A 15,861-nucleotide genomic window follows, 5' to 3' on the forward strand; every position below is an offset into this window, starting at 1 on the left:
AAGAACTTCATTTCTCAAATTTTAATGGCGCATTCCTTTCCGGATCTGTAGTGACGGATTCGTTTTATAAATGTGGGAATTAACCCCGCCCACTCTTGAACGCGCTCCGTCACCTCCTCGCACCAAATTCTTTGAAAGAGACCCCAGGGGCCCGGTCTAGAGCATCCCTGCCTCCATAGCAACCAGACTCGGGCTTCCCATGCACCATGGCGACGGCTCGCCGCCGTGGTCGCTATGGTGACCGGGGCGGGCGCAGGACCGCGGGAAGGGCGCGTGCGCGGGGAGCGGGCCCGCGGCCCCTCAGCTGCGCTCGACATGGCGCTGAGGCGAAGGCCCTCGTTGGTCCTGCTGCTGTTGCTTGTGCGGGGTGAGTCCGCGGGGCTCCGCCAGACGCGGCCCGAGGGAACCAGGCGCGGGGAGCGGGTCTGGTGGCGCGGGGGCCTGGGGCTCAGGGCTTCGGGGGGCGTCAGGGAGGGGTCTCGGGGGTGAGGGGTTCCGGCTCAGGTCGGGGGTCAGGGATACGGGGGTCCCGGCATTCAGGCTGAGCGGGGAGCGGTCCTGGAGATGCCGGCTCCCAGGGATGCGGGTCCCGGGCTGGGGGTGCGGGTCTGGGGTTGGGATAGGCGCTACGGGTCGGGGAAGCGGTCGAGGGGTGTGGAGGTCGGGAGTTTAGGGGAGTCCCGGGGGCCGGGGGGCCCGGAGTCGGGAGTCCAAGGGATCTGATCTGGAGGTTTGAGTGTAGGGCGTCCCGGGGTGCGGGGTCCGGGTCGGGTCCCGTGGCCGCGAGCTCCGTCCCTCTGCGAACAAAGCCGACTGGTCCCCGGCCCGCTTTGTCCCGCCGGCCCCGAGCCCTGCAGCCCGCCCAGGAGTGGCGCCGGGGCCGCCCGAGCCGGGCGTTGGTCTGTCCCCCGACCCCCGCCCCGGCTGGAGGCCCTGGGCAGCGCAACAGCGGGACCACACGCTGGGGGCCGTGGGCGTGCGCTGGGCGCTCGAGACCGCGGTCCCAACGGAGTCTTCAACGCAGTGTCCGGAAAGCATACTGAGGAGCAGGGGATGGACACTCAGACCCGGTCCCGGGCGCCGCGCCGGCTTGCCTGGGGCATCCGCAGGACTTCCCAGTTCTCCGAGTCACTTTCTTGTCTGCTTACTTGCCATTGTCATCCCATGGTGTTTTCAGAGTGTACACAGCGAGGCCCCAAGTGATTGTTCGGGGGTGGAGTGGGCGCACCAGGAAAACAAAGGCTGCTGTGTTGAAGGCTCAGTGAGGGGAGTGGTCCTCAGGGGTGGTGAGAACAGTGAGGGTCCCGGCAGAAGCCGGGGAGCAGGACTCTCTGGTGAGGGCTGAGTTCAGGGAATACGTGTCCCTATACTGCGCCTGAAGGCGGTTTCCTTAAGCGTGTATTTGGGAGAGATAAATGATCAAAGGCTAGCCAGGGGACAAGGGTGTCAGGAATGTCCCCTCCCCGCTTTGTTGGTCACACGGACACTGTCCTATTCACAGACTGGAACAACTCGCCATTGTTGAAAAGATCTGTTCACATGAAAGTTTGCAGTTTTTACTGCAGAAACGTTTGGCAGTTTAGTTCAGGAATGAGTTTCAAGTTGGTGGTTTGTTAGTAAAACTAGTGGATACTAAGGCCTTCACATCAGCTTCGTTGTTTTTTTTCTTTTTTTTATTTTAATTAAACAATTTTTTTTTCTGGCCAAGCCATGCCTCATGGGAGAATCTTAGTCCCCAGACCAGGGATGGAACCTGTACCCTCTGCATTGGGAGTGAGGACTCTTTAACCACTGGACCACCAGGGAAATCCCAGTAAACTTATTTTTACTAACTTCTTATTTTGGTTTCCTGGAAATGCTACTTTTGTGATTTCCTTGATGTTAAAGATTGGAATTGCCCTGTGGAGCATAGGAGGACTAATCAGATTTTGCATAGTAGGATTAATGACAGAGAGTAGAAGTGGTAGGATGTATTAATATGCTCTGAAGGGATGTGGCTGTCATTTTAATAGGGAGCTCTTTTCTATTATTTTGTTTATGCTGTAACTATACAATAATACCTTGAAAATTATTCATTCACAGGGCGTCACAACTGCATCTCTTTTATTTTTATGTACTCTTCTTAATTGCTATTATTTTTGAGTGATCTCATTAAAAAAAAATCTGGTCCCTGATATAATACATTTTTTATTACCCTTTGCCAAGCTCTGTTATAAAAATTTAATAGATAACAACTCTAAGAGGTTGTTCGTATCATTTTGAGTACAGAGAGATTTAGTAATTTGCTCAGAGTGACACCCTTCGCATGTCAGTTTGGAAATCGTCAACCATTTGTGTTAATCCTTTTTGTTGTTGTTACTTAAATTGTTCCATTTGACAGTGGAGTTCTTATTATGGATCATTTTAACCAAATTTTTAAATCTTCAATGCTGTGTGGTTTGTAGATAAAGTATTCTTTTGTTGAGTTGGTGACAGGTGCAATTCCTCTTTGCAAATGTTATGCCACACGTCTTTTTTGAATGATTATGTGGTGTTTGCCATTGGGTTTCCAAATCTTCTAATGTCTTAGAGAGATGCTTCATTAGAGGTAGGGAGTTACAGTTTGTATTCCTGGGGTAAGACAGTTTGTTAAAGTTTAGCAAAATCTGAAAAACATGATTTCAGGAAATCTTTGAAATAAGTTCTAAATTTTCCATTTGCATTTGCTTGGACTTCTGAAACATTTGAAAATGACCTCTTCTTTCCTGTTGTCTTCAGTCTCTTGAATTAATTATATCTGGTGTAATTGTTATCAGACATGTGTGTGCATGTGTGTGTGCAGAAAAACAAGGACCACCTGCCCTGAAGCATGCACTGCTTCAGACCAGCTGCTCATTCCCAGAGGGCCTGTTGAAGGCATTTGTTCTGAGTGCTTCAGTCTGGGGAAACTGAGTGGGAAGCTATTAGAGATACTTAACCATAAGTAATTGCAGCGTTACCTCTAGACAGATCACACATGCCACCCCAAGCTCTGGGAAACTTTCTCTTAAGCAGCCTCACAGGGTAGGCTTAAATCATTTCTTCTGAAAGAAACCTGATGTGTCTTAACACCCACTTTTTGAGATGGCCATATAATGTGACTGTAGAGGCTGTGGATTTAGTACAATCCAGCCAGCAGCTGTTAGAGATGTAACATTAGCAAATTCCTTCCCCACAAATTCTCTGCATTTTTTTCACAAGCACAAGTGTGGTAAAACAAAGAGAAGTTTGTGTGTGGATGAAGTCAGGAGGTATGGAGTCTGCTGAATGATACCCTCGTCGTGAAGTTGGATCCTTCTCAAGACGTGTTTGTGATCAGGTGGTGAATGTGATGCTGACAGGGCCGAGCCCAGATTTCACGTCTCTTGTATCTACTTTCTGGATCCTCACAATATATACAAATAGCTTCAGTGGATTCTAAAGCATTCCTGAAAGAAAGTTTTGGTGGTAAGCACATTCTTTTACACCCAGTTTGGCAAGGACAGTATCCACTGTGATTCTCTATATGGAGTTCTAAAGCCTTAATTTACTGCATCTTTCCAACCTGTCCTGACACACAGAAAGCCTTCTGAGAACTAACCCTTGTTTCTGATGTATAGGAATACTGTTGTACTTTGTGTTGGTGTGTTTGTCTTTAAGGAGTATTACTATGTGTTGCAGGGCTTCCCTGGTGGCTCAGGGGGTAAAGAATCCCTGGATCTGGAAGATACCCTGGAGAAGGAAATGACAACCCACTCCAGTATTCTTGCTGGGGAAATCCCTTGGACAGAGGACTCCAGCAGGCTACAATCCAAGGGGTTGCAAAAGGGTTGGACACAGTTTAGGGACAAAACAAGAACTATATGTTATGTATTATATTCCTATGAGTAGTTAATATGAACAGCTGAGGTTTCAAAGCTAGTTATGTAGAAACATAAAACTTGTTAATAGATTGGTAGCAGTTTAGTCGCTAAGTCATGTCCAACTCTTGCGACCCCATGGACTGTAGCCTGCCAGGCTCCACTCTCCATGGGATTCTCCAGGCAAGAATAGTGGAGTGGATTGCCATTTCCTTCTTTAGGGGATCTTCCCAACCCAGGAATTGAACCCGGGTCTCCTGCATAGCAGGCAGATTCTTTACAGACTGAGCTACGAGGAAGTCCATTCTTTTTCTTAGACCATCTTTCATTTTCCGAGTATCCCAAGGCTTCTGTGATTCAGCGTTCTTTCTGTAAAATATTGCCCACATCAGGTTCTGCCATGTGCATATTGTCTGCTTTGCCCAGCTTCACTCAGCTCACAGTGATCCTTCCTGTTTCTAAACAGCATAGCTTGTAGTCTGTACTAGTACAACAGACATTGACTGTGTATCTGTAATATGTCCTTTGTGCTAGGGGTGCAGACAGGAATAAAGCTCCTCAAGCCAGGATGACTGCCCACCGAATTACATTGCACTTTTGTTGTTGGGTGTAAATGCATTTTATCTTCTCAATGTTATTAAAAATTCTTTGGGAACAGAGGCTGAATTGAATTTCTTTTGTATCTTTCCAGGGATGGCTATAGTAAGTATTGTCTTTGTCACTTAAAAGTCAGTTAACATTTCTTAAACACTTCCAGTGCATCCAGGCTTTTTTTTATGTATCTTATCTCCAGTGACCCCAGAAACTTTTGGAGATTCTTGATTTTTACTACTGTAGTTTTTGTGGAAGAATGAGGATGGTATTTCTCGACTTGGTTTACTTTAAACATCTTCTCCCACCCACTCTATGCGGTTATATGACGTTAAGAAGGAAAACATGGGGAAGTGCTTGTGAAGTCATTTAAGTGACACAGTCATATATCTTAGGATTCCAACAACACAAAACATCTTGGGGGGGATGTTTGGAGGAACTGAAAAGATAATCAAAACTGAAAGGTAATCAAAATGTTGATGGGGGTTCTGTTTTACAGTGGCAGGTCTTATGGCTGATTGTTTTCTACTTTTCCCTTATTTACCTGGCTGATTATTTTATAAGGAATTTTTTTATATATAATGGAAAAAATTTCATTTGGGGGGGGTCCTCCAATAACATAGTGGACTTTTAAGTTTGACAGTTGGTAAGGATTTTCTTTTAAAATGGGAAAACAGTTTAATGTGTTAGCCTGTGACTGTGGCTCCTTCTGGCTCTGGAGTTCATGCCAGCTGCAGAGTGAGGAGGAGGGGCAGCCTTGGAGCTTGGTTTGATCAGGCATCCTTTGTGACTCATCTGAGAGACTTGCTGTCACCACTTCTGGGTCGGGGTGCCAGCTGTGGTGTCCTCAGCAAGTGCTTGGTGGGAAGACAGAGAGCGCTGATGAGAATACCTGCCTCTCCCTGCTTTTGAACAAACAAGTGAAATCATCCAAGTAGCCACTTTGGTCTGCCTGTTCGGCACAAGCCCGTGTTTAGAGGATCCCCTCCTCTGTGCCAGCCGGGCAGCTCCTGGGGGGCCAGTTTTCTTTGTCTTGGGTGATAGGAATACCAGGTCAAGTTGACTTCCTTGGGAAACTGACTCCGAAAGATGTTTCCTGGAGTCAGCCGAGAGCTGAAGCTCCCTTATCACATCTTCCTGCCTGCCACAACTTCCTCCTTGGATGTCTTTCTCTAAGGGAAACTTTTGACGTCTTTTAGAATGAAGTGCAGCTGTCTGGAGGATTACAAATAATGCCGCACAATCTAAGACAACTGCCTTTTCTTTCTTTTTTAAGATTTGGTCCCTTGATTCTCCTCTGGAGCATCTCTACGAGGGTGCTAGAGCTTAATCAGCCAATCCATAATTATTTTACAATCTCGCATTTTCACATCAGCAAAACAGGGACATCTAACATAAGTTTTTGCCCAGACCAGGAGCAGTACATGGTTTAGATGGTTAACAAACAGAGCAGCCCTTTGGAAGTGAGAGCTCTTAACTCTGGACTGACCTGGTAGAGGGACATTTCAAGAAGCAGCACCTTTTGGGGTAATTTGGTTGACTTAGTGCAGATTTGGGGGAGTGGAGGTGTTAGGGGCCAGGAAAGTGGAGAAAATGCCACGAGCAGAGGCGTTGGAAATGCATGTGTTGTATTCTGGGACCAGTGAGTTATCGTAATGATAACTAAGGACAGCTGCCAGTTATTAGAAGGCTGCGCCAGGCACTGCTGATGGCACCACCTCACAGGAATCTTAGTCCATCTCAGCGGTCAGTCCCTATAGGCCTCACTTTGCGGTGCTGAACCTGACACTTGGGCAGGTTGGTCACCTGGCCCCGGTCACAGCTGGTAAGTCAAGGAGTCAGATCGCCAATGGAAGAGAATGTCGCAGAGTAATTAGACTGTGAGACTGAAAAATGCTTTCGATGCCGGGCTGAAAAATGTGGACCTTGTCATGTAGGTTCTAGAAATTCATATGGCAGTTTGGAGCAGGAAGTGATCTGATCGAATATTTTTAGGTGTGTTGGCCTGATACTGCATTCAAGAAGGCTGGAGAGGGAGAGTTAGGAAGCTTCCAGAGTAGTTCATGCCCGTTCCCCTTAGGGGAAGTCTCTTGAATTCAGTCTTGTTCATATCTGAAAGTGTATTTTTACCTTTGTTCCTGAGATATAGATTTATTGGGTGCATAAATTTAGGTTGACAGCTGCTTTGACGTGGAGCCTGGGCTCCCCGATGCTGATGCTGTCTGGCTTCCTTTGCTCCTGTTGTGAAGCTGCTCCACCTGCTTTAGGGTTCTCGTCTTTTCTTTGGCATCCTGCAGTGTTACTACATGTGTCTGAAAGGCATTTCTTTTTAATTATTCTCCTTGTTAATTTGTTATAAGTTGTGTATCTCTGAGTTTATATCTTTCTGGAGAATTCTCAGGGAGGGTCAGTTCAAACACTGCCTAGCTTCTATTTTTTTAATTCCTTCCTTTTAGAACTCTGATTGGATATATTCAGTCTTTCATCTTCCAAGACTGTTAACCTTCCTGTCATAATTTCATGTTCTTCTTTCTTGTTGCTGTTCTGGGTTATTTATTAAATTTTGTTTTACAACTGTTTCTCTTGCCAACCATGTCTGTAATCTGTTTAACCAGTGTATGAAGTGGTTTATTTTTTTAACCCATTATATTCATTTCAAAAAATTTGCCTGGTTCTTTCTATAATCTAGTTTATTTTGCTTGCTCATTTTTTCATTTCTTTTTTTATTTTTAAACATTTCACACAAAGCTGTTTTATATTCTACATGTGAGACTTCAAATATCTGAAGTTCTCTGGAGTCTAAACCTAATGCTGTTGTTTCTCGTGACCGTTACTGTAGCAGCTTGTTTCTCTTTCCTTGTAAACGTAAACTGACATCTGGTTGATCGCAATCTATGCAGCTCTGGGATGCGTTTTGTGAGAGAATGTGCTCTCAGCTCTGCCTTCCTGTTGGCCCAGCTGCGCAGTCTCCATGATAACCCTCAGGGTCATGGCCCACCCATCCTATTACTTCCTGGGTTCAGCCTACAGCTATTTTACTTGTTTCCCATGAGCCCAGAGGTACAGTAAAAACTACAGTTTGTCTGCATGAGGTCTCACTGGAGTGTAGTTAAACCACTGCTGTAAACAGGAACCCTGGCCTCCTCCTGAAAAATTTAAGTCACACACATCCTCAAACTTTTATATTATGAAAGTAATGCTTCTGTTTTCATTTTTTAAGTATAAGATGAAGTTAAAATACTGGCTTTTTTAGCAGGGGGAGCACATATGCCCCCACGGAGGTCCTGATAGGTTTAGGGGAAGGGGTTGAAGGAGCCTTGCTGAGCATCAGTGCTGCCAGGATGGGGCTGTACTGTCCTGTAGACACACACGCAGCCTACTGCACAGCTGTCATCCCCGTCCACGGGTGGGTTTGTCTGAAGAGCAGTGAGCATCAATGATTCGAGACCCAGCAACTTGAAATTTAGAGAATTACTGCTGTTCCACACTGGACAAGTGTTTGGTGGAGGAGCTCTCCCCTCTCCACAGGGAAGGAGCTTCCCAGATTCTTGCTGGATGAGGCGAGAGGGATAGCCCACCCCAGGCTATGCTGTGCACTGCCTCCCAGATCCTTTTCTGGGTGGAAGAGGGAGCCCGAGTGGGAGTCAGGCATTCTGGACCCGCTTCCCAGCTTTGCATGTGATTCATTTGGGGACCTTGGGGAAATATTAATTATATTGGTTTTAATCCAAGTCACTTGAAAGTAATTTAAGCAGCATTCCTCTTCCCCTCCCACCAACACATTCACATTTCTGTTCACGGATTCGTTGAATTAGTTTAATTACAAGGGTAAGTGAAAGTTTTGAAAGCCTAATTCATAGAAATGTCTTCCTCTTCTGAAAGTTTAGAAGCTTTTAGAGCCAGGAAACCAATGCAGGATTCAAAAGACACCAGTTTGATCCCTGGGTCAGGAAGGTTTCCTGGAGGAAGGCATGGCAACCCACTCCGGTATTCTTACCTGGAGAATCCCATGGACAGAGGAGTCTGGCAGGCTACAGTCATGGTGTTGCAAAGAGTCGACATGACTGAAGTGACTTGGCACACACACACAACCTTGGTTTCAAGCCCTCTTCTACTCCAAGAGGTTAGGACAGTTCGACTTTCAGAACCTCAGGTGTTCTGTTTTGTTTTTTTTAATCTGCTGTGACCGTACTTACTAGATCTAGTGTTTTGAGAGTTCCTATGTTTGTTTGCCAGGAAGGAAACAGTGGACCACTGTTTGGTTGGGCTGGTGATTACTGTTTGATATCTCGCATCAGATTGTGGAGTTTTCGCTCTGACCAAATTCGGTCTCGCTTTCAAGTCCACTGCTGGTGGAATCCCTTTGCCATGAATCCCTGAAGCAGCGGTTGAGTAAGAACAAGTGTTGGTGTCTGTAATTTACCGGGTGCTGTTTTAGAGTCGTTTATGTTGCAGAGTCGTGAACACTGTAGGAGGTGATGGGACTCATGGCCCTTCCCTGCACATGGTACTTTCATGTACATATATGGACATTTTATATGCTGTCTTGGGGGGGTGGGTTACAACCCCCAGAAGGTCACCTCAGGTGGAGCGGCCTGCTCAAGGGCACAGGGCCTGTCTTCTGAGTCGATGCCGACTGTTTGCAGGGTTTGGGACCAGCATACATCCAGGAGGGTTATTTTATTATTCTGCTGTTTCTTCTTCCCCTTAACTCTGTTCCAGCCCAAATTTTCTCTTAGGCTGTGTTACAGATGGTGACTGTTGGTGTGAAACATCTGGTCATAATCTCCGTACGTTGCCAGTTTACCTCACTCTGTGGTTAGGTCAGAGGGAAGACTTGATTTAGATGGCTGTAATGGCAACCCACTCCAGTACTCTTGCCTGGAAAATCCCATGGGCGGAGGAGCCTGGTAGGCTGCAGTCCATGAGGTCTCGAAGAGTTGGACACGACTGAGCGACTTCACTTTCACTTTTCACTTTCATGCGTTGGAGAAGACTAAGGGCAACCCACTCCAGCGTTCTTGCTTGGAGAATCCCAGGGACGGGGGAGCCTGGTGGGCTGCCGTCTATGGGGTCGCACAGAGTCGGACACGACTGAAGCAACTTAGCAGCAGCAGCAGCAGCAGCAGCAGGGACATTTCAGTCTGTGGTTTCTGCAGTGCTTCATCATGTTAGCAGAGCTCCAGGAGGCGTGCAGGATGAGGCCATAGGAAAAAGAGTGAAACCCTCGCTGTACCTGCCCTTCCATTTCCCTCAGTGTCCTTGTCTGTCTGTCTCTGCCATAAGCAATGGGGATGAGGGAAGAGGCCTAAAGGACCTCTCATGACATCGGGTGAGGGATCTGGCCTTCACAGAAGCCAGAACACACACCTTCCTGACGGCCATGTGGCTAACCCCCTACCCCTACCCTCACAGCACCCTCAGGCTGGTCGCTTTCCCCAGGAGGACTGTGTTTGTATGTGTGATGTTCTCCCTTCAGCTCACAGATTTTGCTTTCTGTGCTGTCCTCATCAGGAACGCTTTCTACGTGCAGAGTAACACAGAGTAAATAAAACCTGTTAGGATTTGGTGCTTCTGTCCTCATGAGCAGCTCAGTTTTGACACTTCTTCTCATGAACCCTTGAGGAAGATGCTTTACTGGCACTTGGAGGCTTTGACTTGGGGTGCCCTGTCCTGGTCCTCCTGCCTGCCCCGGTCCTCCTGCCTGCCCCACCTCTGTGGGGGCTGGGCTCTGTAGCCCTGGGCTCCAGTGGGGAACACCGCCTTTGTGGGAACTCACGGGGTTTGGGCTTGGGGTGATGAAGTCAAGGCACTTGGGTCTCCACACCTGCCCTTTCCATAGAGGAGTTGGGAGTCTAGAGAAACGTAGCATTTTCCTTTTCTTTTATAAGATTATGGTTATGTCATAAAGAGAAAAATTGATCATTACAGTGTATTTACTTAATTCAGTTTTATCAGGGAATCATACAATCTGGAACATGATCTTGGGCTCTGTAAGGCATTTCATCACCGGCTTCTGAGTCACCTTATATGCTGTGTTTCTGCTTTATCATCACGGCCCATCCACCCCAATGCGGGTCACCCTCTTCCTGTTCAATCCTGTTCATTTCCTAGTATCCAGCTCAGCGTACTTCTCCATAAAGCCTTTCTTAGCTCTCTAGCCTGGAGCAGTCTCTTCCTTTCTGAATTCACGTTCAGCAGGAAGAACATAAGCTAGAATGAAGTTTGAATCTCAGCTCTACTGTACGACCTGTCCAAGTCAACATCCTTATCCATAAAAGAGTAGAAAAACATATAACTTTGTAGGATTGTTTTGCAGCCCAGTGACTATGTATACTGAAGGCAGAGGAACCAGAGATCAAATTGCCAACATCCACTGGATCATGGAAAAAACAAGAGAGTTCCAGAAAAACATCTATTTCTGCTTTATTGACTATGCCAAAGCCTTTGACTGTGTGGATCACAATAAACTGTGGAAAATTCTTCAGGAGATGGGAATACCAGACCACCTGACCTGCCTCTTGAGAAACCTATATGCAGGTCAGGAAGCAACAGTTAGAACTGGACATGGAACAACAGACTGGTCCCAAATAGGAAAAGGAGTACGTCAAGGCTGTATATTGTTACTCTGCTTATTTAACTTTTATGCAGAGTACATCATGAGAAACGCTGGGCTGAAAGAGGCACAAGCTGGAATCAAGATTGCCGGGAGAAATATCAATCATCTCAGATATGCAGATGACACCACCCTTATATCAGAAAGTGAAGAGGAACTAAAAAGCCTCTTGATGAAAGTGAAAGAGGAGAGTGAAAAAGTTGGCTTAAAGCTCAACATTCAGAAAACGAAGATCATGGCATCTGGTCCCATGACTTCATGGGAAATGGATGGGGAAACAGTGGAAACAGTGTCAGACTTTGTTTTTTTGGGCTCCAAAATCACTGTAGATGGTGATTGTAGCCATGAAATTAAAAGACGCTTACTCCTTGGAAGGAAAATTATGACCAACCTAGATAGCATATTAAAAAGCAGAGACATAACTTTGTCAACAAAGGTCCGTTTAGTCAAGGCTATGGTTTTTCCTGTAGTCATGTATGTATGTGAGAACTGGACTGTGAAGAAAGCTGAGTGCCAAAGAATTGATGCTTTTGAACTGTGGTGTTGGAGAAGACTCTTGAGAGTCCCTTGGACTGCAAGGAGATACAACCAGTCCGTTCTAAAGATCAGTCCTGGGTGTTCTTTGGAAGGAATGATGCTAAAGCTGAAACTCCAGTACTTTGGCCACCTCATGCGAAGAGTTGACTCATTGGAAAAGACCCTAATGCTGGGAGGGATTGGGGGCAGGAGGAGAAGGGGACAGCAGAGGATGAGTTGGTTGGATGGCATCATCAACTCGGTGAATGTGAGTTTGAGTGAACTCCGGGAGTTGGTGATGGACAGGGAGGCCTGGCGTGCTGCGATTCATGGGGTTGCAGAGAGTCGGATACGACTGAGCGACTGAACTAAACTGAACTGACTATGTATACTGCTCCTATCAAAGTGTCTGCATGAGTGGTAACAAAAATTACACCAATTAATATAATAAAATTACTATTACTAGTGTAATTGCATAAGTGCTTAGCAGAGGTCAGGCAGATGCTAAGCTCTCAGCATTCGGTTGTAGAGATTTACTGTCAGTGCTAACTGTTGCTGCTGATGATGACACTATTACTATGTTGTTGTTTAGTTGCTAAGACCTGTCCTACTCTTTGTGACTCTTTGGACTATAGCCCGCCAAGTTCCTCTGTCCATGGAATTTCCCCGGCAAGAATACTGGAGGAGGTAGCCATGCCTTTCTCCAGGGGATCTTCCCGACCAACGGATGAACCCCCATCTTCTGCTTTGGCAGGCAGGTTCTTTAACACTGAGCAACTGGGGAAGCCCATAACTGTGTTACTGCAGTGCGTTTGATCCTCAGTTATTCAGAGGCAAATTGAAAGTGAACCTCATCAGGCTTAGGCTTTTGGACTCCACTATTACAAAGAGGCCCCTTTCACACCCCGAGTTTGATCCTGGCAGTATCCTCAGATTTGCAGAGCTTAGCCGCCTTAGCAACAATCAGGCAAGAGTGTCCTCCTCTTCCCTCTGCTGTTCTCCTTCCGTTGGGTGGCCTTGCACTGGCGCGGCACCGGGAGACGAGCGTCTGTCCTTAGTGTTTGTTTGGGAAAGAGGCAGGGGTTTCACTGGCCATTTTAGAAAGGGGCTGACAGAGATTTCTGTTCAAACGTATAATAGCCCGGACAGATGAGAAACCATGGCCTCATTCGTGTGTTCCTTTCCTCCCTTTCTAATATTATTTATTTACATGGCTGTGCTGGGTCTTCATTCTGGCTTGGAGGATCTTTGTTACGACCTCTTTTAGCTGTGGCCTGTGAGCTCTCAGTTGTAGCATGTGGGATCTAGTTCCCTGATCAGGGATGGAACCTGGGACCCCTGCATTGGGAGTGTGGAGTTCTAGCCACTGGACCATCAGGGAAATCCTGTGTGTTTCGTTTCTTTTTTTTTTTTTTTTTTAAGGGGTTTCGTAAAGCGCTGCTTTTCTGGCTTGAGAGTCAGCCAACTGGTTACCTTCGGCTACTTTACTCCCATCCCTGCTGTGCCCTTTGCAATGCCTCCTGTGTGTTTCTTAACTGTGATTTTAAAATAATTTTGAGTCAGAAGACCTGGTTTCCACTTTGGTCTCTGATATGTTCAACTTTTGAAGCTACACCTGTCTGCTAGTATATCTTAGTGCCTGAACAACAGCAGCAGTGTATCTGAGCCCTCTCTCTGTGGGGAAGAGATAATATCCACTTTTCAGGGTTTTTACCAGAGTTCAGCGGAGACTGTGTGTGCAAGTGGTCTGTACATTATAAGATGCTGTGCAGATGTAAACAGTACCATTCTTGGCTTTGTTCCCTGTGAGTCCTAGAGTTTCATTAATCTTCTGGTTCTTTAGGCTACAGTCCTAATTTAGAGGAACTTTCTCATATCGAAGCATCCTTGATGGCTTATTTTGATGAGACAGCAAGTTTTCACATTTACTTTTTCTATATAGGAAAGACATTTCATCTAAAGTACAGATTGGTGTCCTGATTTTTTCTTTTAAAAAAAAAAAAACCCAGAAGTCTAGTTTTAAGTTTCAAGAGTAAAGAAGAAGAAATTATCTGACTTTCTTGTATTTAAAAAGTGGTTCCACGATGTTTGTAGAGATTAGACCTCTTTTGCCTGGGGACATTCTTATGCCTGCGCTAGCAAACTTTCAATAATAAAAAGTTTCAGTGGAAATTCCAGCATATCTTTAAGTGAAGAAGCTGCCAATATAAATCCGTGTGTTTACATTAAAAATAAGCATCTTTTTAGATGAATAAGTATGAAGAATGGATGAGTTCAGGAGAATGTCATGTGAGTAAACAGGCCTTTGTGTCCCCAGGAATCCCACATCCCGAGACGGGGAGCGGGGGTGACCGTGGGAGCGCTAGCTGGGGGCAGGTCCCGGGAAAGTAGGGAGAAAATGAAGAATAGCCCTTGGGGATTCAGCAAGTCACAAGCCTGGGTGAGAGCACATGTCCAGGGCGACGGCTGACCCTCTCCCCCAGTGGCCTCTCTGTCGGGGGAGAGAGAGTCAGCACAGTCCTGCCTCCTGGGGCGCCCAGCACTCGGCAGGTAAGAGTGCTCCTGGGGACGTGGGCGTGTGTGTGTGTGAGATGGCGCACAGCCTATGTATCTGTGTGAACAGGTGTACTTCATGTCATGTGTATACACGGCATTCTTGTTTAGATTGTGGTTGTAGTTTGACTTGGAACCTGCACATCATTTCTAATCCAGAGTGTACCGCTCGTTTTAAACTGCTCTCCGCTGTTAAATTTTGCCACATGAAATGGGCCCTGTCACGTACAAGCTATTTTTCTGTTTCTAGAGACCTATTGTCCTCTATGGGTTCTGAAATCACAGCCGTGTGATAAGGAGGTTTGGGGGAGGAGAGGCTGGGCCCCCATTGCCCTGTGGCTTGGCTCAGGGAGCACACTGGACCTGCGTCACAACAGAGGGAAATCGGGTGTGTGGGTGTCCGGGTGGCCTGGTAGTTTGTGGGTCTGCTGCTGCTGCTAAGTCGCTTCAGTCGTGCCTGACTCTGTGCGACCCCATAGATGGCAGCCCATCAGGCTCTTCTGTCCATGGGATTCTCCAGGCAAGAATACTGGAGTGGGTTGCCATTTCCTTCTCCAATGCATGCATGCATGCTAAGTCGATTCAGTCATGTCCGACTCTGTGTGACCCCATGGACAGCAGCTCACCAGGCCCCTCCATCCACGGGATTCTCCAGGCAAGAATACTGGAGTGGGTTGCCATTTCCTTCTCTGAATTTGTGGGTCTACAGAAGCAAAAAATGACATCCTTCTCCATTGAGATGAATTATCTCAAAAGAACACAGAGATTCCTGCTTTATTGTTTATCTAGAATGAGAACAACACTTTTTTCCCAAGCTCCAGTTTGCTTTATTTTTTCATTTTACAAATTATTTTTGACAAAAATCAAATGTATTTAAAGAGCATGTATATATGCCATGTAATTTATTTTTTAAAAATTAATATAGTTGGTTTATAATGTTAGTTTCACATGTACAGCACAGTGATTCAGTTACATATTTCTATTCTTTTTCAGATTCTTTTCCCTTGTAGGTTATTATAAAATATTGAATATAATTCCATGTGCTATACAGTAGGACATCGTTGTTTATTTTGTATACAGTTTGCTTTTAATTTGTGATTTTAAAAAAAATGTATATTTTATTGAAGTATAATTGACTTACAATGTTTCAGATGCACAGCAGGATGATTCAGTTATACAATACACATATATTATTTTTGAAATTATTTTCCATCATAGGTTATTTGAAGATATTGACTGTAGTTCCCTATGCCATACAGTAAACCTTTGTTGCTTATTGAATATATTTTATTAATTAGAAACCTAGCATTCTACTCATACTAAGTCAAACAAGCAGAATCAAAATACAATTTTTTAAGTTATGCAAAAATTCATAGGTTTTCTAAAATATATGTTTGTATTTATATACATATACACAAAAGCTTTTATACTACACTTGATAAAAGTTGAGAAAGAACATCAAAAAAAATGAAGAGATGGAGAAATTGGAGAACATAAACTAAATGAAATAGCCCTGAATATGAAATAGAAAAAGTGAAACAAACGATAAAAGTAAAAGATCGTCATGTAGTCTAGTTGTTTTTAAACATGACTGCTCATTAGAAATCTGGAGCTCTGGAGAAAAAAAGCAATACCTGAGCATTTGTATTCTTCAAAAAATTTTAAGGTAATTCTGATATGCATCTGGATTTTTAAAAGTGATCACAGACCCCAGAGCTGGGTCGCCTC

General features: G+C 45.4%; 1 protein-coding gene across 3 annotated transcripts in view; it reads left to right on the forward strand.

Annotated features, from left to right (window-relative positions):
* The first annotated feature begins 280 nt into the window (after positions 1-280).
* JAM3 (junctional adhesion molecule 3) overlaps positions 281-15,861 on the forward strand; it is a 32,330-nt gene continuing 16,749 nt past the window's right edge. For all 3 annotated transcript variants that reach the window (XM_068976141.1, XM_068976143.1, XM_068976142.1), the window contains exon 1: positions 281-367. In XM_068976141.1, coding sequence (XP_068832242.1) covers positions 316-367 — 52 coding nt within the window. In that variant the 5' untranslated portion in view covers positions 281-315. The remainder of the gene's footprint in view (positions 368-15,861) is intronic.

This window comes from Capricornis sumatraensis, chromosome 8, assembly GCF_032405125.1.
Source record: "Capricornis sumatraensis isolate serow.1 chromosome 8, serow.2, whole genome shotgun sequence".
Taxonomy (NCBI): Eukaryota; Metazoa; Chordata; class Mammalia; order Artiodactyla; family Bovidae; genus Capricornis; species Capricornis sumatraensis.